At 37.7% G+C, this 26,013-nt stretch overlaps 1 protein-coding gene across 1 annotated transcript; it reads right to left on the bottom strand.

Annotated features, from left to right (window-relative positions):
• Positions 1-23,351: 23,351 nt before the first annotated feature.
• On the bottom strand, positions 23,352-25,778 carry LOC130839486 (proline-rich nuclear receptor coactivator 2-like). The gene has a single exon (XM_057713697.1). It carries the CDS (start codon positions 25,404-25,406, stop codon positions 24,987-24,989), a length of 420 nt encoding a protein of 139 aa, XP_057569680.1. The 5' UTR covers positions 25,407-25,778; the 3' UTR covers positions 23,352-24,986.
• Between the last annotated feature and the right edge of the window lie 235 nt (positions 25,779-26,013).

A 26,013-nucleotide genomic window follows, 5' to 3' on the forward strand; every position in this document is an offset into this window, starting at 1 on the left:
TTCTTAAAAACTTGCAAAACACTTTCTTAGACTTCTCTAATCCTCAAGATGGCTTCAGGGGCAGATATTATAGTTGAAATCTTACAGTAGAAGGAATTGAAGTTTAGAGAGGTTCACTGACTTATCCAAGACGCCTTTGGTGGTGGCAGAGAGTCCTGGGCATCATGGAAAGAGCAAGAAGTCCGAGAGACTTGAATCCAAGTTCCACCATCTTTGCCATTTCTTAGCTCTGTAATCTTGGACACGTTCCTTAAAAATATCTGAGCTAGTTTCCTTATCTGCCTGGGCTTTGCCAGAGGATTGCTGATAGGACTGAGTGAACTGATGAATGTGGAAGTGTCTGACACTTGAAAAGTGAGTGTGTGTTAATTACATTATCTAACCCTTGGGGAGGAGATGGGAGATGACACAGCACTGTAGACCACAACACGTCAGCTGATTCCCTACTTTTTAAAAAAATTTTTAAAAAGAATTTTATTGAGATATAATCGACATACAATAAACTGCATATATTTAAAGTGTATAATTTGATTTTTTTTTTCTTGTTAGTAATGTCTATATGGTAATCCCAATATGCCAATTCTTCCCACCCCAACCCCCAACACTCCACCCCCACTTTACCCCCTTGGTGTCTATATGTTTGTTCTCTACATCTGTGTGTCTATTTCTTTCTTGCAAACTTGTTGATTTGTACCATTTTTCTAGATTGCACATATATGTGTTAACATAGGATATTTGTTTTTCCTCTTCTGACTTACTTCAGTCTGTATAACAGACTCTAGGTCCATCCATGTCTCTATAAATGACCCAATTTTGTTCCTTTTTATGGGTGAGTAATATTCCATTGTATATATGTACCACATCTTTTTTACCCATTCCTCTGTTGATGGACATTTAGGTTGCTTCCATGACCTGGCTATTGTAAATAGTGCTGCAATGAACACTGGGGTGCATGTGTCTTTTTGAATTATGGTGTTCTCTGAGTACATGCCCAGTAGTGGGATTGCTGGGTCATATGGTAATTCCATTTTTAGTTTTTCAAGGAACCTCCATACTGTTTTCCATAGTGGCTATATCAATTTACAATCCCACCAACAATGCAAGAGGGTTCCCTTTTCTCCACACCCTCTCCAGCATTTATTGTTTGTAGATTTTCTCATGATGCCCATTCTAACTGGTGTGAGGTGATACCTCATTGTGGTTTTGTTTTGCATTTCTCTAATAATTAGTGATGTTTAGCAGCTTTTCATGTGCCTCTTGGCCATCTGTATTTTTTTGTTGGAGAAATGCCTATTTAGATCTTCATCCCATGTTTTGGTTAGGTTGTTTGTTCTTTTGATATTGAGCTGCACGAGCTGTTTGTATATTTTGGAGATTAATCCTTTGCTGATTTGTTTGCAAATATTTTCTCCCACTCTGAGGGTTGTCTTCTCATCTTATTTATAGTTTCCTTTGCTATGCAAAAGCTTTTAAGTTTCATTAGGTCCCACTTGTTTATTTTTGTTTTTATTTCCATTACTCCAGGAGGTGGGTCAAAAAAGATTTTTCTGTCATTTATGTCAAAGAGTGTTCTTCCTTTGTTTTACTCTAAGAGTTTTATAGTGTCTGGCCTTCCATTTAGGTCTTTAATCCATTTTGAGTTTATTTTTGTGTATGGTGTGAGGGACTGTTCTAATTTCATTCTTTTACATGTAGCTGTCCAGTTTTCCCAGCACCATTTATTGAAGAAGCTGTCTTTTCTCCATTGTATATCCTTTTCCTCTTTGTTATAGATTAGTTGACTATAGTTTATCTCTGGGCTTTCTATCCTGTTCCCTTGATCTATATTTCTGTTTTTGTGACAGTACCATATTGCCTTGATTACTGTAGCTTTGTACTATAGTCTGGAGTCAGGGAGTCTGAATCCTCCAGCTCTGTTCTTTTTCCTCAAGATTGCTTTGGCTATTCAGGGTCTTTTGTGTCTTCATACAAATTTAAGATTTTTTGTTCTAGTTCTGTAAAAAATGCCATTGGTAATTTGATAGGGATTGCATTGAATCTGTAGATTGCTTTCACAATATTGATTCTTCCAATTCAAGAACATGGTATATCTCTCCCTCTGTTTGTGTCATATTTGATTTCTCTCATCAGTACCTTATAGTTTTCTGAGTATAGGTCTTTTACCTTGTTATGTAGATTTATTCCTAGGTATTTTATTCTTTTTGTTGCAGTGGTGAATGGGATTGTTTCCTTAACTTCTCTTTCTAATCTTTTGTTGTTAGTGTATAGGAATGCAAGAGATTTCTGTGTGTTAATTTTGTATCCTGAAACTTGGCCAAATTCATTGATTAGCTCTAGTAGTTTTGTGGTGACATCTTTAGGATTTTCTATATATAGTATCATACCATCTGCAGACAGTGACAGTTTTACTTCTTTTCCAATTTGGATACTTTTATTTATTTTTCTTCTCTGATTGCTGTGGCAGGGACTTCCAAAACTATGTTGAAGAGTAGTGGTGAGAGTGGACATCCTTGTCTTGTTCTTGATCTTAGAGGAAGTGCTTTCAGTTTTTCACCATTGAGAATGATGTTTGCTATGGGTTTCTCATATATGGCCTTTATTATGTTGAAGTAGGTTCCCTCTATGTCCACCTTCTGGAGAGTATTTATCATAAAAGGGGGTTGAATTTTGTCAAAAGCTTTCCCTGCATCTATTGAGATTATCATATGGTTTTTATCCTTCAATTTGTTAGTATGTGTTAATCAATCACATTGATTGATTTGCATATATTGAATAATCCTTGCATCCCTGGGACAAACCCCACCTGATCATGGTGTATGATCCTTTAAATGTGTTGTTGGATTCTGTTGGCCAGTATTTTGTTGAGGATTTTTGCATCTAAATTCATCAGTGATATTGGCCTGTAATTTTATTTTTTTGTAGTATCTTTGTCTGGTTTTGGTATCAGGGTGATGGTGGCCTCATGAAATGAGTATGGGAGTGTTCCTTCCTCTGCAATTTTTTGGAAGAGTTTGAGAAGGATGGGTGTTAGTGCCTCTCTAAATGTTTGATAAAATTCACCTGTGAATCCATCAGGTCCTGGACTTTTGTTTGTTGGAATATTTTTAATCACAGTTTCAATTCCCTTACTTGTGATTGGTCTGTTCATATTTTCTATTCCTTCCTGGTTCAGTCTTGGAAGATTATACCTTTCTAAGAATTTGTTCATTTCTTCCAGGTTGTCCATTTTATTGGCATATAGTTGCTTGTAGTAGTCTCTTATGATGCTTTGTATTTCTGCAGTGTCCATTGTAACTTCTGTTTCATTTCTAATTTTATTGATTTGAGTCCTCTCCCTCTTTTTCTTGATGAGTCTGGCTAAAGGTTTATGCACTTTGTTTATCTTCTCAAAGAACCAGCTTTTAGCTTTATTGATTTTTGTTATTGTTTTCTTTGTTTCTATTTCATTTATTTCTGCTCTGATCTTTATGACTTCTTTCCTTCTACTAACTTTGGGTTTTGTTTGCTCTTCTTTCTCTAGTTTCTTTAGGTGTAAGGTTAGATTATTTATTTGGGATTTTTCTTGTTTCTTGAGGTAGGATTGTATTGCTATAAACTTCCCTCTTAGAACTGCCTTTGCTGCATCCCATAGGATTTGGGTCATTGCGTTTTCATTGTCATTTGTCTCTAGGTACTTTTTGTTTTCCTCTTTGATGTCTTCAATGACCTCTTGGTTATTTAGTAGTGTATTATTTAGCTTCTGTGTGTTTGTGTTTTTTAGTTTTTTTCCCCTGTAACTTATTTCTAATCTCATAGTGTTGTGGTCAGAAAAGATGCTTGATATGATTTCAGTTTTCTTCAATTTACAGAGGCTTGATTTTTGACCCAAGATGTGATCTATCCTGGAGAATGTTCCATGTGCACTTGAGAAGAAAGTGTATTCTGCTGTTTTCAGATGGAATGTCCTATAAATATCAATTAAACCCATATGGTCTGTTGTGTCACTTAAATCTTGTGTTTCCTTAATTTTATGCCTGGATGATTTGTCCTTTGGTGTAAGTGTGGTGTTAGTGTCCCTCACTGTTATTGTGTACCTGTCAATTTCCTCTTTTATAGCTGTTAGCATTTGCCTTATGCATTGAGGTGTTCCTATATTGGGTGCATATATATTTATAATTGTTATATCTTCTTGGTTTGATCCCTTGATCATTGTATAGTGCCCTTCCTTGTCTCTTCCAACATTCTTTATTTTAAAGTCTATTTTATCTAATATGAGTATTGCTACTCCAGCTTTCTTTTGATTTTCATTTGCGTGAAATATCTTTTTCCATCCCCTTACTTTCAGTCTGTTTGTGTCCCTAGGTCTGAAGTGGTCTCTTGTAAACAGCATATATATGGGTCTTGTTTTTGTATCCATTCAGTCAGTCTGTGTCTTTTGGTTGGTGCATTTAATCCATTTACATTCAAGGTAATTATAGATATGTATGTTCCTATTAGCATTTTCTTAATTGTTTTGGGTTTGTTGTTGTAGGTCCTTTTCTTCTCTTGTGTTTCCCACTTAGGGAAATTCCTTTAGCATTTGTTGTAGGGCTGGTTTGGTGGTGCTGAATTCTCTTAGCTGTTGCTTGTCTGTAAAGCTTTTGATTCCCCCATTGAATCTGAATGAGATCCTTGCTGGGTAGAGTATTCTTGGTTGTAGGTTCTTCCCTTTCATCACTTGAAATATATCATGCCACTCCCTTCTGGCTTGCAGAGTTTCTGCTGAGAAATCAGCTGTTAACCTTATGCAAGTTCCTTGAATGTTATTTGTCGTTTTTCATTTGTTTCTTTTAATAATTTTTCTTTGTCTTTAATTTTTGTCGATTTGATTACTATGTTACGTGGCATGCTTCTCCTTGGGTTTATCCTGCCTGGGACTCTGCACTTCCTGGACTTGGGTGGCTATTTCCTTTTCCATGTTGGAGAAGTTTTTGGCTATAATCTCTTCAAGTATTTTCTTGGGTTCTTTCTGTCTCTCTCCTTTTTCTGGGACTGTTATAATGTGAATGTTTGTGCATTTAATGTTGTTTAAGAGATCCCTTAGACTGTCCTCATTTCTTTTCATTCTTTTTTCTTTATTCTTTTCCACAACAGTGATTTCTACCATTCTGTCTTCCAGGTCATTTATCTGTTCTTATGCCTCAGTAATTCTGCTATTGATTCCTTCTAGTGTGTTTTCATTTCAGTTATTGTATTGTTCATCTCTGTTTGTGTGTTCTCTAATTCTTCCAGGTCTTTGTCAATCATTTCTTGCATTTTCTCCATTCTTTTTCTAAGGTCCTGGATCATCTTCACGATCATTATTCTGAATTGTTTTTCTGGAAGGTTGCCTATCTCCACTTCATTTAGTTTTTTTTCTGGGGTTTTATCTTGTTCCTTCATCTGGTACAAATCCTCTGCCTTTTCATTCTGTCTGTCTTTCTGTGGCTGTGGTTTTCATTCTGCAGGCTGCAGGATTATAGTTCTTCTTACTACTGTTGTCTGCCCTTTGGTGGATGAAGCTATCTAAGAGGCTTGTGCACACTTTGTGATGGGAGGAACTGGTGGTGGGTAGAGCTGGGTGTTGCTCTGGTGGGTAGAGCTCAGTAAAACTTTAATCTGCTTGTCTGCTGATGGATGGGGCTGAGTTCCCTCCCTGTTGGTTGTTTGGCCTGAGGTGACCCAGCACTGGGGCTTACAGGCTCTTTGGTGGGGCTAATGGAGGACTCCAAGAGGGCTCACATCAATGAGTACTTCCCAGAACTTCTGCTGCCAGTGTCCTTGTCCCCATAGTGAGCCACAGGCACCCCCTGCTTCTGAAGGAGACCCTCCAACCTAGCAGGTAGGTCTGGTTCCCTCTTCTATGGGGTCACCACATCTTCATTCTGGGTCCTGGTGTGCACACTACTGTGTATGTGCATTCCAAGAGTGGAGTCTCTGTTTCCCCCAGTCCTGTGGAAATCTTGCAATCAAATCCTGCTGACCTTCAAAATCTGATTCTCTGGGGACTCCTCCTCCTGTTACCAGGCCCCCAGGTTGGGAAGTCTGGCATGGGGCTCAAAACCCTCACTCCAGTGGATGGAGTTCTGTGGTATAATTGTTCTCCAGTTTATGAATTGCCTACCCAGTGGTTATGGGATTTGATTTTATCATGATTGTGCCCCTCCAACCATCTCATTGCATCTTTTCCTTTGTCTTTGGATGTGGGGTATCTTTTTTGGTGAGTTTCAGTGTCTTCCTGTTGATGACTGTTCAGCAGTTAGCTGTGATTCCAGTGCTTGCATGAGGGAGTCTAGACCACAACAGTTCAAAGTCAGAACTAGTTCTAACTAACATGTGCTGCATGAACTTGAGTGTGTTATTTGAAACTCTCTGGGTCTCTGTGTCTTTTGTTGTGAAATATGTATCATAATATAATCCTATAGAGCTGTGAGCATTGATCAATGTGACACAGGTGAAGCTCAGAGCACAGCACCAGGCTCTCAGGAGGCACTCAGTGAACATCAGGGCTTCTCTCTCTGGCTCCCAGCCCAGTGCTGGTGTCAGGACAGCACTGGCTCCATAAAGAGCACTGAATGATTTCATCTAGCATGGATGAGCCATGGTGGGCTATGCAGGTCATCCCATGGGTGAGGAATCTGAGACCTGGAGGGGCAAACTGACTTACCAAGATTTCAGAGCTAATGTCAGAGTTGGAAGTTAAAACCCAATTCTGATTTCAACTCCAGTAGTCTTTTTTTTTCTTTTTAAAATATTACAGTAATATAATAATAGCATTACTTATACCTCCCTTGCCTTGTGAAAGTGATTTTTATTAAGAACTAATTAACATGTGTAGATAGCACTGCTAGAGCAGTTGAATCAAACCTGAATTGTTCTACTTCACAAATAGCCAGGCGCAGGACTTTAAGCATAGAAATGTTTCCTTTCATATCTTGAAATATTCTCTGTAACAGACCACAGGGATTATTTGGTCTCTGTGCCTGGTGTTTAAACCTGTGCCACCTTGGAAACAAGTCACACGCTTTCAATGCCTACTTATTCTATTTCAAATTCCCTGTTGCTATTACTCCAGAGACTTGTGTGTGTCCAATGAAAGATGTAGTAGAAAGAGCCCAGAATGGATGCATCAAGAAACTCTTATTCTAGTTCCACACTTGGTATTAACTAGTTGTTAAACCTTGTTGGTAATATGTTTACTATCTCTCTGATGGCTCTAAACGTCCTGAAGTGAGTCTGGAATATTTCTATTGTTGTTGTAACAAATTACCACAAACAGTGGCTTTAAACAACATAGGTTTATATTCTTATAGTTCTGGAGGTCAGAAGTTGGAAATGGGTCTTATGGGGCTAAAATCAAGATGTTGATTCTTTCTGAAGTTTAACAGGAGAATCCATTTCTTTGCTGTTTTCAGCTTCTAGAGGCTGCCTATATTCCCTGGCTCATGGCCCCTTCCTGGCATCACTTCTATCTCCTGCTTCCATGACCATATCTTCTCCTCCTCTATCCTCTCTCTGACTCCTCCAGTGTCCTTATAAGTAGCCCTGTGATTACACTGGGCTCACCTGAATAATCCAGGATACTCTTCCTATCTCAAAATCCTTGACTGGTCATATACACAAAATCCCTTTTGCCACATAAGGAAACATTCAGAGGTTTTAGATATTAGGATGTGGGCATATCTGGGTTGGGGGTATTATTCAGTTTACCACAGTAACCAAAGTAGTCAATGATAGAGGACTGGGGAATGGAGCAGGAAAGAATGAACTTGGTTTTGGTAACTTTATTTATTTCTTAAAATTGTGAGCTATGGCAGGAAATATAGTATATGAACTTCAGAGTCACTGAGACCTAGATTCAAATTCCAGCTGTGCCACTTACTTGCTGTGTGACCTTTGGCAAATAACATAGCCTCTCTGAGTCTCTGCCTCCTCATCTGTAAAATGGGAATAATAATATGGATTTTTAAAAAACTGAGTGTTGAATGAGATAATGCACAGAACGTCAAGCTATTAGATAATAATTAGTACAGGTCAAGGTCTCAGCAAATGAGGCTGTCAACACTACTAAAGCCCAGGTCTTGCTTCTAATTCAGTGTGTGACCTCAGGAAAATTCTCCATTTTTTTTTTTTTTAATTTGGACCTTGGGTGCAGAGTTGAGATCATTCTGCTCCTCAATGTTCGTCTGGGTAAGGTATCACTTTTGTTTAATTTTCATTTAGTCAGGTTTCAATACTCTTATTTCTTCCTCTGGTTCTTATTCCCATTTCCACCACTGCCTTCTCAATAAACCCTCTCTAATGTGCTAGCAATGCATCTTCGGATTCATATATTCTTTTAAAATATACAGTATGGTATAATACATGTACATGTTTTTAAGTAAATGTTATGTATTGTACTCTAGAGTATGTTTATTTCTTACTTTTTTTTCACTTACAGTTGCATTGTTCAGGATTTGTCTGTCCCAGCCCATGTTATTTATCTACTCCATATTGATGGGCATCTACCCCCATTACAGGTGAATATCTGTTTATATGCATCTTTACAGACTAGTGCAAAAGTTTCTCTGGGATATACACATGATAATTAGAAGAAAGGTTATGGGATAAGTATAGACAGATTGCCCTATAGAAAGGCTATACCATTTCTTCTTCTACCACTTGAACAAGTTTTCCTGTTCACTTGGTGTTTTGTGACTTTAATTTTTGCCATCTGAGGGGTATAAAAAACTATTATTTGTTTTTTAATTCCTTTAAGCACTATTGGACTTAAGCAAAGTTTTATATACTTGCTGGTTTTACAGGTTTCTTTGTTCTATGGATGCAAATAGTATACATAATTTATGTGGATATTAATTCTTTGCTCATTTCTTTCTTGGCTTAACTAGCTTTTTGTTGTTCTTGTTTGTTAATTTATTGGTATCACTTGAATGTTCTAGATGCTACTTCTTTGTTGGGGTTAGACATTTCAAATTTCTTGCCCAAATCTTCATTCTTCTGTTAACTCTATCCATAATATATATTTTAGATATACACAGACACAGGTATTGTGTCAGTTATAAATGTTGTAACTAACTTTGCCCAATCACACATATTTTAAGATTGGGAGGGTTTCTTTGATGAAAAGAAACTCAACTATTTTCTCCCTTATGATATGATGCATGATTTTGGGGTCTTATTAAAAATTTCCTCCCCACCTCAAGATAACAAAGATGCTCTCTTATATTTTCTTCTAGCTTTATATATTCCTTCATACTTTTGGTTCCTTAAACCTTCAAGACTCACTTTTGTGTATGGAATGTGGTAGAGATCCAACTTAATTGTCTCCCAGGTTATGACCAGTTTCTTAATAAATACCATCACACATACAACACATCCTTTCTCCTCTTGTCTTTAGTACTGTATCCATCATATGGCAAGTTTCCATATGCACATGGACCTATTTCTGAACTCAACACTTAACTCCATGGTCTGTTTGTCCCTATGTGAATATCATGTGTTTTAAAAAATTACTATGGATATGTAGTGTGTCCTAATTTCTGGTAGGCAGAGTTCCTCCCTTTTTCTATACGTGAAGAACAATTTTTGGTATTCATGAATTTTTATTCTTCCACATCCTAAATGTGCTGAGGTCCCCTAAAATTTCTACTGAAATTTTGATGGGAATTTAATTAAAATGACAAGTATAATTTTTGATTTTTGGCACTGGATGAGACATGGAGAGAAATGTCTATTTATACTAGAGAGCTATTTCTAACATTTACTACAAATTTTTGAGGGATAAAAAGTGCATTTACGCATAGGGACTGGGGAGTATCTTTGAAATATAAACTGTGGCTTTTTGTTTAACTTGCAATTACAGCAAAAGGTGCAGTGTTGTGAGAATGTTTCTATAGTCATATAATTATAGCACTTGAATAACATTTTATGAAGTCCTTACATGTACAGACACAATTGCAAACAGAATCTCCCAACTTAAGAGATTCTGTGGTCACTGATCATTTGTACATAACGTGAACCCTGTGGGCTATCAAGTTCCTTCTGTTGTGCTTTTAGTACAAGGCCTTAATTCTGGAGCAAGAGATTAAATGTACACTTTTGGGGTGGTGTATCTACAATTATCTAAACATTTATTTTACTCTGGAAGCACAGTTATTTAAATATTACCATGGTACATAAGCTCTCTGACTATAACACAAAACCAGATCTCTGTCTTCAGAAGCAAAAATTCTGAAAAATGTGACAATTGGAGAGGTGCTGGCCAGAAAATATTTTGCTCTATTGTAAATAGAGTTGGCCTGGCAATAGCCCCATTTGCTTCATTACCCATCTTATGTATAGATCTGTGTCCATTTCCCATTTAGGTGCTCATTCTCCCACTCCTTATATTCTTGGTTTTTCTTGCCCTTGTCAGTTCGTTCTTAGGAAGTAATCTGAAGCTCATCCAGATCAAGGCATAAAATGGTCCCGAAGACATAATGTCCTGCTCTCCCAGTTATATCTGCATTAGAACAGAAATCTCAGTCTCAAACTAAAGATATGGGTCTGCAAGGTAGGCAGTAATCCCTTCTGAAGCTCCTGATATTATAGTTGGCAATCAATCCATTTATGCACAATCTCACCTTTAGAACTAAGGAAAGGATGCCAGCAAAAACAAAAACTTAGACTTGTCATTCATTTTTTTAACATGTACCATTACCAGGTCACCTGTAGTGACTATAAAACTCCATGCAATTGCTATCCTGTTCCTCCAGCCCCAAAGAGCTAGATTTGCTGTGAGCCTCTTGGCGAAGGGTGTAAAGGTTGTCACTTGCCTCCACTCTCCTCTCCTCTGGGCCTTCTGTAGGAGAGTGAGGGGGCAATCCAGCACAGAGGGGAGTTCCAGGAAGGCTGCATGACCCTCCCCTATACAGCCTTCCTTTATTGGCTCAAAGTGCATCTAAGATATGGGACTCCAAGGGTCATGTCCTTGGATTTGTTCTAGACAATTACAACTGCCTACAAAGATACTTCATCTGGAAGGTGTTTAGCATTCTTGAAGGAAAATATAGTCTTAGTCAGCCTTCCTGAGAAGTAACCTGTCACAGAAGAGGCTCCTTCCAGCCAGGTTAGTAAATTCAAAAGAAATATCACTTGACTACTATAGCAGTTCATCTGTAAGGAATATGATGGTTGTTTTGGCTGAATTTTACTCAAAAGGATCTAACTTAACCTTTGAAAAAAGCTTAGGTCAACAATTAGTCATCACCTAGTTTCTGCCAAACGCGGAATGAATTTTCCAAAGTTGTGCTGGGGTTGGAAAGAACCAATGGGAAAAAAGAAGCAAGGGTCATGCTGAGATAGCTCAGGATCTGGGACGTGCTTTCCCAAACTCTGCCTTTCCAGGCTGAACACGGATTAAGCAGGGCAAAATGATTAACAAAATTGTTTGTGTATTGGGGACACAGTCAGCCATTTCAAAAATGCCCTAATTGACCAGAATGAATTTCTCAACCATGGGTCAAGAGAAGAATGACCATACTTCACAGCAGATTCTGGACATGCACTGCTTGCTTATGGTGAACATCTCAGAAGGTTGATTGTGGAGATGAATAACTTGTAAATTCTCTTTTCCTTTTTTTATCTCCTCCATAAACCTTCTAAATTCTCCCATGGGTTTAGTTTAGGCTTTGTGAAATATAACCTGGAAATTGTTGCTGTTGGCTCTGCTACAGACCTCTCCAAAAGCAATGAAACACAGAGCCAGCTACTTGTTTGAAAGAGGAAGAAGAAGGGAGAAAATATGTGGTGGTGGGGTGGTGGTGGGGGGGGGGGGGGGAGAAATTCCTAAAGTCTTAAAACATATTTTTCAATTATATTTTAAGAATATTCAAGTATTTGTAGGTGCTCTGATCCCAAATAATCATAACAACATAAAGAAACAAACCTTTCCATACTTGAAGAGGAGATATTTATAGACAGATAGGACCTATGGGGTCCCCACAAATGCCACTACATTATGCAGTTTCCCCCAAGTGAATATAAAACTCCCCTGAGTACAATATCCTGGAATATCTGGTTTGCTGACTAATATTTCCTGCCATCTCCCAAAAAGTTGGTCTCTTTTTTCTTGACTTCTTCCCTTTTTTGTTTTACTATTGGCAGGTTCTGGTGGGTCAGATTTCCTTACGTTTTCCTTCTACCAAATTTCAGGGATTCAGGGATTTAAGCTTATTTCCCCTGAATCCCTTCTAAGAAATTTTACAGACTTTACTTAAAGCTCTTAAATTTCTTACAAACTTGATTCTTTACAAAACTTATTTAAAGTCTCCTCATCTTTCTCCCTCTTCCTTGCCTTCTCCCTCTGTCCTGTCTCAAGTCCTAGTGCGTGCCAGCGCTTTTGGAAAAAAAACCCCTCTGCTGCCCTCTTGTGGACATCTGCAGACAAGCAGGCATGCTCCCCAAGGCTGCTATGGCTGGCTAACTGGCTAAGGAAATGGGGCGGGGGACAATCACTTGGCTTCCCACCAATCAGCTTTTTGTACGTTGCTTTCCTCTCTGGCAGCAGCCAGGTCACAGCTACACTCGTTTTTTTTTTTTTTTTTTTTTTAATTAAATAGGGTGGACTCAGTTTCCTGTTATTGGCAGCTTATGAGTAGTTTCCCCTAATTTTCTGTCTCAGTTCCAAGGTTTGCAGTCAAGGAAGAAAGCAAAGCATTTCAAAAATGTTTGAAGCTGCCCCCTGTGGAGAGTGGATGCCTCCTTTGGACGGGCAGCCTGACATTCCCTGGGTTGTTACTAAGAGTGATCAGAATGGTCCTTCTCAGGTGTCCAGACTGATCTTCATTCTGGGCACCAGCGTGTTACCATGGGCTACTTATGTCGCTGTTTTCCTTTATCTCCAGGGAGGGACATGTCTTTTTTTTTTTTTTTTTAAATAAAAGTAATGTGTTCATTTATACATTAGAAAAATCAGATAGTGAAAGAAAGACAGTAGAAGTCACCTGTAATGTCCACACACTGAGAAGCTGTTGGCGATTTTCATTGCATCATCCTATGTGTGTATGTATCTCTCTGAAGAGTTGTATCCTATTATAGAAGTGGTTCGATATCCCTCTTCTCACATAACACCATATTGCAGTCATTTTTCTCTGCTGTGCTATGTAATTTACATCATTCTTTTCACACTGTGTAGCTCTGCTCATACTTGCATTAGTGCCTTTGCACTAGGCTTTCCCTTGTGAGGATGAAAGATTTACAAGGTGTCCCCCTTGTCAGTTCCTTCTTTTCACTCAAGCCTCAGTTCAAATACTGCCACCCCCATGTGGTCTTCCCTACCCTTCAGTATAGGGAAGGGTATACTTCATTTATTTGCTTATTTTTGACTTTTCCCAAGAGCCGAGGCCTTTTCTATCTTTTATATCACTCTATTCTCAGGGCTTAGGGTAGTATTTGATGCAAAGAATTTCCTTAGTCAATAATTGCTGAGTGACCTGTGAATTCATTCTATGGCTGGACCGACTATACCAAATGCATTTAAGTGATTTCTTCTTGCAGAGCATTTAGATGGTACCCTGTGTTTTAATATTTTTAACAGCACTGCAAGAATGTCCTTGTGTACTTGGACACTTCTTTTCTCCCTCTTAACATTAAATTGAAACATTTTAAACATACAGAAAAGTAGAAAGAATGATGCAACAAACAACCATATACCTTCCTCAAGATTAAAAATTTCCTAATATTTTGCCACATTTATTTTCTATCTCTGCATACTTTTTTTTGATGAACATTTTAAGTTACAGATTTTATGATACTTCACCCCTAAACACTTCATACCCAAGCATACACCTCCCAAGAATAAGTTTCTTCTCCCAAATAAACACATGCTATCAGCACACCTAGGAGAGTTAATAATAATTTTTAAAAATTTTTATTGGAGTATAGTTGTTTTACAATATTGTATTAATTCCTACTGTACAGCAAAGTAAATCAGCAATCCATATACATATATCCCCTCTTTTTTTGATTTCCTTCCCATTTAGGTCACCACAGAGCATTCAGTAGAGTTTCCTGTACTATAAAGTATGTTCTCATCAGTTACTTATTTTATACAAAGTATCAATAGTGTATGTACATCAATTCTAATCTTTCAATTCATCCCCTCTCCCCCTTTCCCCCTTCGTATCCACAGGTTTGTTCTGTATGTCTGTGTCTCTATTGCTGCTTTGTAAATAAAATCGTCTATACCATTTTTTTCAGATTCTACATACATGTGTTAATATATTTGTTTTTCTCTTTCTGATTTACTTCACTCTGTATGACAGTCTCTAGGTCCATCCATGTCTCTACAAATGACCCAATTTTGTTCCTTTCTATGGCTAAGTAATATTCCATTGTATATAGGTACCACATCTTCTTTATCCATTCATCTGTTGATTGACATTTAGGTTGCTTCCATGTCCTGGCTATTGTAAACAGTGCTGCAATGAACATTGGGGTGCATGTGTCTTTTTGAATTATGGTTTTCTCTGGGTATATGCCTAGTAGTGGGATTGCTGGGTCATATGATAGTTCTATTTTTAGTTTTTCAAGGAACCTCCATACTGTTTTCCATAGTGGCTGTATCAATCTACAATCCCACCAACAACACATGGGGGTTCCCTTTTCTCCACGCCCTCTCCAGCATTTATTGTTTGTGGATTTTTTGATAATGGTCATTCTGACTGGTGTGAAGTGATACATCATTGTGATTTTGTTTTGCATTTCTCTAATAATTAGTGATGTTAAGCATTTTTTCCTGTGTTTGTTGGCCCTCTGCATGTCTTCTTTTAAGAAATGTCTATTTAGGTCTTCTTCCCACTTTTTGATTAGGTTGTTTGTTTGTTTCTGGTTTTTTGATATTGAGCTTCATGAGCTGTTTGTATATTTTGGAGATTAATCCTTTGTCAGTCTCTTCATTTGCAAATGTTTTTTCCCATTCTGAGGGTTGTCTTTTCTTCTTGTTTATGGTTTCTTTTGCTGTGCAAAAGCTTTTGTTTAATTAGATTCCATTTGTTTATTTTTGTTTTTATTCTCATTACTCTAGGAGGTGTGTCAAAAAAAATCTTGCTGCTATTTATATCAAAGAGTGTGCTGCCTATGTTTTCCTCTATGAGTTTTATAGTGTCCAGCCTTAAGTTTAGGTCTTTAATCCATTTTGAGTTTATTTTTGTGTGTGGTGTTTGGGAGTGTTCTAATTTCATTCTTTTACATGTAGCTGTCCACTTTGCCCAGAACCGCTTATTGAAGAGGCTGTCTTGTCTCCATTGTATATCCTTGCCTCCTTTGTCATAGAGTAGTTGACATAGTTTATCTCTGGGCTTTCTATCCTGTTCCATTGATCTATATTTCTATTTTTGTGCCAGTACCATATTGTCTTGATTACTATAGCTTTGTAGTATAGTCTGAAGTCAGGGAGTCTGATTCCTCCAGCTTTTTTCTTTTTTCTCAAGATTGCTTTGGCTATTTGGGGTCTTTTGTGTTTCCATACAAATTGTAAAAATTTTTTCTCTAGTCCTGTGAAAAATGCCATTGGTAATTTGATAGGGATTGCATTGAATCTGTAGATTGTTTTGGGTAGCACACTCATTTTGACAATATTGATTCTTCCAATCCAAGAACATGGTATATCTCTTCATCTGTGTCATTTTTGATTTCTTTCATCAGCACCTTATAGTTTTCTGCGTACAGGTCTTTTGCCTCCTTAGGTAGGTTTATTTCTAGATATTGTATTCTTTTTGTTGCAATGATAAATGGGATTGTTTCCTTAATTTCTCTTTCTGATCCTTTGTTGTTAGCATATAGGAATGCAAGAGATTTCTGTGTGTTAATATTGTATCTTGTGACTTTACTAAGTTTATTGATTAGCTCTAGTAGTTTTCTGGTGGCATCTTTAGGATTTTCTGTGTATACTATCATGGCATCTGCAAACAGTGACAGTTTTACTTCTTTTCCAATTTGGATTCTTTTTATTTCTTTTTCTTCTCTGATTGCTGTGATAGGACTTCCAAAACTGTGTTGAATAATAGTGTCAAGAGTGGATATCCTTGTCTTGTTCCTGGTCTTAGAGGAAACGCCTTCATTTTTTTCACCATTGAGAATGTTTGTTGTGGGTTTGTCATATATGGCCTTTATTATGCTGAGGTAGGTTTCCTCTATGCCCACTTTCTGGAGAGTTTTTTATATCATAAATGGGTGTTGAATTTTGTGAAAATCTTTTTCCACATCTATTGAGATGATCATATGATTTTTTTTAAAGAACTTTTATTGAGATACAGTTAACAGACAGTAAACAGCATATATTTAGAGTGTACAATTTGGTATCCCAATCTCCCAATTCATTCCCCCCCAACCCTCCTGCTTTCCCCACTTGGTGTCCATGTGTTTGTTCTCTACACCTGTGTCTCTATTTCTGCCTTGCATTTCCTCTTTCATAGTTGCTAGCATTTGCCTTATGTACTGAGGTGCTCCTATATTGGGTGCATATATATTTATAATTGTTATCTCCTCTTCTTGGATGGATCCCTTGATCTTTATGTAATGTCCTTTCTTGTCTCTTCCAACATTCTTTATTTTAAAGTCTATTTTATCTGATATGAGTATTGCTACTCCAGCTTTCTTTTGGTTTTCATTTGCGTGAAATATCTTTTTCCATCCCCTCACTTTCAGTCTGTATGTGTCCCTAGGTCTGAAGTGGGTCTCTTGTAGACAGCATATATATGGGTCCTGTTTTTGTATCCATTCAGTCAGTCTGTGTCTTCTGGTTGGTGCATTTAGTCCATTTACATTCAAGGTAATTATTGATATGTATGTTCCTAGTACCATTTTCTTAATTGTTTTGGGTTTGTTTTTGTAGGTCCTTTTCTTCTCTTATGTTTCCCGCTTAGAGAAGTTCCTTTAGCATCTGTTGTAGGGCTGGTTTGGTGGTGCTGAATTCTCTTAGCTGTTGCTTGTCTGTAAAGCTTTTGATTCCCCCATTGAATCTGAATGAGATCCTTGCTGGGTAGAGTATTCTTGGTTGTAGGTTCTTCCCTTTCATCACTTGAAATATATCATGCCACTCCCTTCTGGCTTGCAGAGTTTCTGCTGAGAAATCAGCTGTTAACCTTATGCAAGTTCCTTGAATGTTATTTGTCATTTTTCCCTTGTTGCTTTTAATAATATTTCTGTCTTTAATTTTTGTCAGTTTGACTACTATATGTCTTGGCGTGTTTCTCCTTGGATTTTTCCTGCCTGGGACTCTCTTCACTTCCTGGACTTGGATGGCTATTTCCTTTCCCATGTTAGGGAAGTTTTCAACTAGAATTTCTTCCAATATTTTCTCAGGTCCTTTCTCTCTCTCGTCTCCTTCTGGGACCCCTATAATGTGAATGTTGGTGCGTTTAACATTGTCCCAGAGGTCTCTTAGGCCGTCTTCAGTTCTTTTCATTCTTTTTTCTTTTCCACATCAGTGATTATCACCATTCTGTCTTCCAGGTCACTTATTTGCCCTTCTGCCTCAGTTAATCTGCTATTGGTTCCTTCTAGTGTATTTTTCATTTCAGTTATTGTGTTGTTCATCACCATTTGTTTGTTCTTTAGTTCTTCTAGCTCCTTGTTAAATGTTTCTTGTATTTTCTCCATTCTTGTATTTTCCAAGATTTTGTATCATCTTTACTATCATTACTCTGAATGCTTTTTCAGGTAGTTTGCCTATTTCCTCTTCATTTAGTTGGTCTTGTGGGTTTTTATCTTGCTCCTTCATCTGCAACATATTTCTCTTTCTTCTCACATTGTCTAACTTACTGTGTTTGGTCTCCTTTCCACAGAGTGTAGGGTCTTAGTTCCTCTTGCTTCTGTTGTCTGCCCCTGATGGGTGATGTTCGTCCAGTGGCTTGTGTAGGCTTTCTGGTAGGAGGCATTAGTGCCTGTGTTCTGGTGGGTGGAGCTGGATCTTATCCATTTGATGGGCAGGGCAACATCATGTGGTTTGCTTTAGGGTGTCTGTGGGCTTAGTAGACTTTAGGCAGCCTGTCTGCTGATGGGTGGGTTTGTGTTCATGTCTTGCTGTTGTTTGGCATGGGGTGTGCAGCACTGGAGCCCACAGGCTGTTGGGTGGAGCCAGGTCTTGGAGTTGAGGTGGAGACCTCCAGGAGAGCTCTTGCTATTAAATATGCCCTGGTGCTGGGAATTCTCTGGTGTTTCAGTGTCCTGGACTTGGCACTCCTACCCCAGATGCTCAGGCCTGACCTCCAGCCTAGGAACCAAGATCCCACAAGCCACATGGCTAGTGAAAAAAAAGGGAAAAAAAGAAAAGAGAAACAAAGCAAATTGAATAAACAAAATAAAGGGTGGGAAAAAATAAATGAAAAGAAACTGACAAAAAACCCCACAACGAATAGCAAAGACAGAAACAAACAAAGAACAGCAACAACAATTCAAAAGAAATAAACAGGCAAACAAACAAAACCCAGACAAATGATAGAAACAAAGCCAAACAAAACCAAGAAAGAACAAGGTAACAGAAACACATACAAGAAAGAAACAAAAACAAAAACCAAAAGAACAAGCAGGCAATCAGAAGAACCCCAAAATGAACTCAAACAATTAAAAACAAAAGTAACAAAAACAAAAAATAAAAAACAAAACAAAAGCAGAATGTAGACTGAAGGAAAAATCAAACCAAACCAAACACACAAAAGTGATAAAAAAAAAGACAAAAAAGCTAAGAACAAATAGAACAAAGAAAAAAAAAGATAAAAACAAAATTGAACGAAGGAAAGAAAAAAGAAAAAAAGGAAAAAACACAGAATAACAAAAAAGTAGTGTAGAGATAGAAATATATACAAATAAAAATATATTAAAAAGATTTAAAAAATAACTAAATAAAAATAAAAACAAATAATAAAAAACAACAGAGCAAACAAAACATAAAAAAAAACAGTAATAATTATGTTTTCCTGGGGTCTCAGCTTTCAGTGTCCTTCCCCTTCCTCCTACTCCTCTGCCATCTTGGTCACTCCCAATAATAATTAATAATTCTCTAACATAACCTGATAGTCATCCTATATTCAAATCTACCCAACTGTGTCTAAAAATACTTTTATAGCTGTTTTATTTATTTATTTATATTTTTGAATCATGGTAAACTAAATTTCATTCCCTATATTTATTTACATTATATCTGTTTAGATCAATCTAGAAGTGTCATCTTGTGTTTTCAATTCATTATTCACTTTTTAAATGACATTGAATTATTAAAGAACTAGGTTAATTTTCTTACAGACTATCCCAGATAATCTGCCTATTTTCTCAGTGTCATTTATCTTGTTTTTCTTTCCCCCGTATTTACTATCACTGAAGTTAGCTCTGGATACTGGCTTGGATCATATGATTATAATCACTCATAGTCATGATTCCTTTTTTTTTTAAATAAATTTATTTATTTATTTTATTGGCTGTGTTGGGTCTTTTTTGATGTGTGCAGGCTTTCTTTTAGTTGCAGTGAGTGGGGGCTACTCTTTGTTGTGGTGCATGGGCTCCTCATTGTTGTGGCTTCTCTTGTTGCAGAGCACAGGCTCTAGGTGCATGGGCTTCAGTAGGTGCAGCAAATGGGCTCAATAGTTGTGGCTTATGGGCTCTAAAGCACAGGCTCAATAGCTGTGGCACACGGGCTCAGTTACTCCACGGCATGTGGGATCTTCCTGGAGCAGGGATCAAACCCATGTCCCCTGCATTGGCAGGCAGATTCTTAACCACTGCGCCACCTAGGAAGCCCAGTCATGACTCTTTTTGATGTTAAAACTGTCCCAGATTTGTCCATGAGATGTCCATTTGGCCAGCATCTCTATCCTTGATATGACCACATTAATCTTTGAATGTGCTTTTGCATTCTGGCATAGAAAGATGTCATAGCCACACACTGTGTTTTTCCCCTACACCTGCAATCTGTGATTTCTCCAAGGAGCACTGTTTACTGTTATTTTGTAAAAAATGAACAAGAGTTAATTAAAAACAAAAATCTGGGTGTTTCTACTGATTCAAGAATCTTTTAGTGGGCCAAACTGTTATATATGTACTTTTTAATTTTTCAGTTTAAATTTATATTATAAAGATTTTTAACTTCTTTTATTTTATATTTTTATTCTAAACACTCACCAACCAAAGCTCACCAAGTAAAAAGTTAGATTTATTTAGCTTGTTGTAGCAAGGGAAAATGCACACCATAGCGAAACAGGGGGCATCTTAAATTTGGGAAATTAAGAAGGTTGTAGCTGTTGGTGGGAATGTAAATTAGTACAGCATGGAAATGGAAAATACTATGGAGGTTCCTTAAAAAACTAAAAATAGAACTACCATATGACCCAGCAATCCCACTCCTGGGCATATGCCCTGAGAAAACAAGATTCCAAAAAGAAACATGTACCACAATGTTCATTGCAGCACTATTCACAATAGCCAGGACATGGAAGCACCTGAAATGCCCATCAACAGGTGAATGGATAAAGAAGATGTGGCACATATATACAACTACTTAGCCATAAAAAAGGAATGAAATTGAGATATTTTTAGTGAGGTGGATGGACCTAGAGTCTGTCATACAGAGTGAAGTAAGCCAAAAAAAGAAAAACAAATACTGTATGCTAACTCATATATATAGAATCTAAAAAAATGGTACTGATGAACCCAGTGACAGGGCAAGAATAAAGATGCAGATGTAGAGAATGGACTTAAGGACACGGGGTGGGGGGTGAAGGGGAAGCTAGGAAGAAGTGAGAGAGTAGCACTGACATACATACACTACCAAATGTAAAATAGATAGCTAGTGGGAAGCTGCTGCATAAAACAGGGAGATCAACTCGAGGATGGGTGAGGACTTAGAGGGCTGGGATAGGGAGAGTGGGAAGGAGTCGAGGGATGGAGGGGATTTGAGGATATATGTATAAATACAGCTGATTCACTTTGTTGTACAGCAAAAACTGGCACAACAGTGTAAAGCAATTATATTGCAATAAAGAGCTTAAAAAAAAAGAAGGGTGCAGGGGATGGGAGTTAAACATATGATAGTCTCAGCAGGAATTATTTAGAATTTGTAAAGTCTGAGTTGCTGCTATCTTTTGTAGTTTTATTTTTAGAACACAGAGGTCCCTATGAGTTATTGTTAAGAATATGGTCTCTTCTTATATATACGATGGAATATTACTCAGCTATAAAAAGGAATGAAATGGAGCTATGTATAATGAGGTGGATAGACCTAGAGTCTGTCATACAGAGTAAAGTAAGCCAGAAAGAGAAAAAAAATTTTTATATGATAACTCATATATATGGAATCTAAAAAAAAAAATGGTGCTGATGAACCCAGTGACAAGACAAAAATAAAGATGTAGATGCAGAGAATGGACTGGAGGACACAAGGTTGTGGGGCGGGGGGCGAAGGGGAAGCTGGGATGAAGTGAGAGAGTAGTATAGACATATATATACTACCAACTGTAAAATAGACAGCCAGTGGGAAGTTGCTGTATAACAAAGGGAGATCAACTTGATGATGGGTGATGCCTTAGAGGACTGGGATGGGGAGGGTGCGGGGGAGTCGCGGGAGGGAGGGAATATGGGGATATGTGTATAAATATAGCTGATTGACTTTGGTGTACCTCAAAAACTGGTAGAAGAGTGTAAAGCAATTATATTCCAATAAAGAGCCTAAAAAAAAAAAAAAAGAATATGGTATCTTCTAAAAAAGGACTATGGGCTGAATCAGGTAGTACTTGAGCTTAGACAGTTTGTCTTGCATATTATGATTTGGTATATTTTATATATTTTGTGAGCTATAGCGTGGTTATCTAAGTTGTAGTTTTTGTTTCAATTACCAGTTCCCTCCTCTTGACCTAGCTGCCATCAGGGTTATATTTTCAAAAACAGTTTTATTGAAGTAGAGTTGATGTATGAAAACTGTACCTATGCAGTGTCTACAAGTGATGAGTTTGGACATGTGCAGACAACTACAAAACCATCACCATGGTCAAGATGATAGACATATTCATTGCCTCCAAAAGTTTCCTTGTGCTGCTTTTTTTTGTTGTTTTGTTTTGTTTTTTTGTTTTTTGGTGAGAACACTTAACAAGGGATTTACACTCAACAGAATTTTAAGTGCACAATACAGTATTGTTGACTATAGGTTCTATGTTGTACAGCAGAACTTGTTCATCTTGCATAAGTAAAATTTTAAACCCATTAAACAACCAGTGTCCATTGCCTCCTCCCTGTGGCGCCCCACAACCACCACTTGATTCACAGCTTCTATGAGTTTGACTATTTTAGGTACTTCATATAAGTGGAATCATGTAGTATTTGTCCTCCCATGACTGGCTTACTTCACTTACATAATGTCTTCCAAGTTCATTCATGTCACAAATAGTAGGATTTCCTTCCTTTTTAAGGCTGAGTAATATTTTGTTGTATGAATATATCACATTTTCTTAATCTATTCATCAGTCTTTGGACATTGTTATTGTTGGCTTGATCTGCTTTGTAGTTATTTTGTTCCTCTTTTCCTCTCTTACTGTCCTCCTTTGTGTTTTGTTGACTTTTTGTTGATTTTTTGTTGTTGTGATATTGTTGCTGAAACTCGGCCTCTGTTCACTGGTTGCTGTATAGAAATGTGGAGATAGAGTTTTGGGTGAATTAGAAAAGAGTAGCTTTTATTGCTTTGCCAGACAGAGGAGGCCCAGCAGGCTAATGCCCTCAAGACTGTGTGACCCACCCTGGAGGGGGTAGTGAGGAGTTTTGTCATGCTCAAGGAGCAGGATGTGATCCACTTGTGGACCATTCTCGGATTAGTTGGCAACAAGGTGAAGTTTCAAGCATCATCAACCTTCTAGTTTCAACCAGTCTAGGGTCTATGTTCTTATGCTCGGCAGTTTGCATCTGGTGGGGATCTGATTCTTGTAAAAACAACTTAGGAATGTGTGTGAGGCCTTTATACCTTTCAGGGAACTGTGAGTTCAGTGATCCTACTATGTGGCAGATTTATAGGCTAAATTTTTATCAGTTCCCCAGCCCAACAGCTATTCTTTGTTTCTACATCTTCACATTTCCCAATCATCAACTCTTGAGTCAGCCGTTTACTTCAAAAGACAAGAACACAGAGGCTTGTGAATGGTTTCAATATTCTTTGATTGTTTTCTTTTTCTGTCTCTCTCCCTCTCTTTTTTTTGGCCACGCCACGTGGCTTGTGGGATCTCAGTTTCCCAGCAAGGGACTGAACCTGGGCCATGTCAGTGAAAGCTTGGAATCCTAACTAACCACTAGGCCACCAGGGAACTCCCTGTTTTCTCTTCTTCTTCTTTTTTTTGGGGGGAGGGGGAAACAATTTTATTTTTTAATTTCATGCTTCAAATTCATATATGTACATTAAGTACTTTGTAAACTTGTCTTTAGGATATCATTATTTGACTTGGGCAATATTATCTCATCTGCATTTATTTGGAGAAATACAACTTAGCCATTCTGCTTAAAGGTATCAAAAAAGCTGCCAAATTAGAAAATAGGGCACCTACAATCAAATTTTAAATAGACCTCCCCCCTACACACATTTTCTTTTAATTTACTACTGGGTTGGCTGCTATAATTAGCACTTATCTTTAAGGTAAGCAAAACATGTTATCGTTGTATTATGCAAGAAATTACATCTTTTGCAATAAGTGGTTCCTTGGGTTGCACCTGTTGACAAAAAAAATAAAATACACTGCCATCGTACACTGTACTCTTAGGTTACATGAATTCTTGAAAGCCAAAATGAAACTAAGGTTGGAGGGACCCCTTAATAGTTAATTTTTGCATTTAAGAAAGAAAAAATAATCCCATACTGCATTTCACATCTCTCAAAAATAGGAAAGTGTTTTAGCAGCTTAAAACCTTTTCAGTTATATAAAACTTCTTACACTAGGATTTACTTTGAAATACAGTTTACAGCAAGATCAATTCTAACATACAAACACTGGCACTTTAGCACAAGGGCAAACTTTAAAAACAAGGTTTTCTTGGACCTTTAAAATCAGGCCATAGTATAAAAAAAAGAGTCCATGTCTTACATTCAGCAAATTCATACTAAAATACTCTATTTTTGTAGGATAAATGCCAACAAAACTTTACATATGCTACAAGTTTATTACATATATTTCCATGGCTCTTTCCTAGGTACATAGAACTTTCACATTATACAGCTCCCCACTTTAAACGAGCTTTGCAGGGATGATTTGAAGCCAGATCACGGTCAGAATAGCTTATGCAGTGCCATAATACAAGAATGTATTTTGAAAGCTACTTGGTGAACACCAAATACTGTTTCTATAAAAAATGGTTTTGGTGCACTTGTTGGTAGACACCTATCCACTGCACGTAACAGGGCCAATGGGGTATACGGTTTCATTCTAAATAGCCCGTAGTGCCCTTTCCATGTTCACCACCATACAGTTCACTAAAAGACAACTATTCTCTAAAAATTCACATTTCCTTTTGGCAGTGCATCAGGTTGTTGGCATATTACTTTACTAGGACACTACACTTTCAAATATTCAACCAGTTTTCAACCCTGTATGTCTTAGCTGGATGCTTATAATAACATTTACCAGATCTCAACAAGTCAACCTGCTGATCCATGAATGACAATCTTAAGTTCTTATTTTCCCCTAACAGGCAACAGAAAAAGTTGATTCCTTTACCATTCCCCAAATCTAAACTTGAAAGGTTTCACTTGAATGGTTACTCAATTGAGAACACTTTGTATCAATATCAAGTACAATTATCAATAATTTAGTTAACTTGCGCTGATTCTACCATCACAGTGCACATAACATAAAACAACATGAAGTCTAATTATATTTTCTAGGTTAATTAGCAGTTTTACAGATTAATTCCCTAGTCAATTTGGTCTGAAACAATTGCCAATTATCCTTAACTATGACTAAATTTAAACATTAGTAGTTTATCTCATTTTACACCTGTACTTTAAGTAAGGTTTTAAGTTGAAATGCCATTATTTCTTTATCAGAAGGATTAAAGGAAGCAGGAACCCAGTGGCTTGGTGGTTTAGGAAGAACACTTGGTGATGGCGGCTCACTAAACTTGGCTCCAGCATAGTTCTGATCCGTTTGAGACTTAAAAAGTAAGGTGGGACTTGAGAAGCTAGAGTTCCAGTTTTGATTATTTAGAAAACTTTTGTTCTTCCCCCCATTCTGCATGGCATGCCATGCAGCTGCTGATGAATTATAAGTATCTCCTCTTTCCTTTTTCTTATGAACAGTCTTCATCTGGGAATTCTGATCCTTGGTCTCCTGTCTACCGAGCTGCGGTTGGTTCTTACTAACGCTTCTAGATTGAGGGGCTGGAATGTTATACCTCTCTCCACCACCCATCTTCAGCTTCTTTGTCACCTTTCAGTCTGCTTTTCAGATTGCAGGATTTCCGTTACCTGTCCTCTTCCTTACTGCCACGCCTGGGATAACAGATGTTGCTTCCTGACAGATCCTTTCCTTTGTCTCGATACAGAAGTTTTCATGGGCTGATCTGCTGAGTTGAGCCTGAGAGCTGAGGCCAACATCTGAGTCTCCTCAGCACACAAGTTTGAGAGAAGTCTTAGCGGCTTCAAGCCCGGGACTATGGCCGCGGTGGCTCCTGCTCCGGGTCGAAGCCCCCTCCCCTTCCAGGGAAAGATGTGGCAAGGAATGAGCGAAGCCCCCGAGCACCGAAGAGCCAGATGCTGGCCACCTCAGCGTCCCGACTGACCTCCTCCTTCCCTCTTCTTCGTTTTGTATCCTCTGCTGGCATTTGCTTTGTGGTTACCATGAGGCTCACATAAGACATAATATCTTATAATTGTAAGTCTCTTTTTAAGCTGACAATAACTTAACATCAATCGCATACAAAAACTCCCTCCACACTTTATGTTTGATGTCACCCTTTATATTTTTTATATTGTAAATCCACTAATAACGTTTTGTAGTTTTTATTCATAAAACTTGT

The sequence above is a fragment of the Hippopotamus amphibius genome, chromosome 1 (assembly GCF_030028045.1).
Source record: "Hippopotamus amphibius kiboko isolate mHipAmp2 chromosome 1, mHipAmp2.hap2, whole genome shotgun sequence".
Lineage (NCBI taxonomy): Eukaryota > Metazoa > Chordata > Mammalia > Artiodactyla > Hippopotamidae > Hippopotamus > Hippopotamus amphibius.

Excerpts from the sequence above, each read along its gene's own strand:
- LOC130839486 (XM_057713697.1), bottom strand. The coding sequence starts at position 25,406 with ATGGGTGGTGGAGAGAGGTATAACATTCCAGCCCCTCAATCTAGAAGC.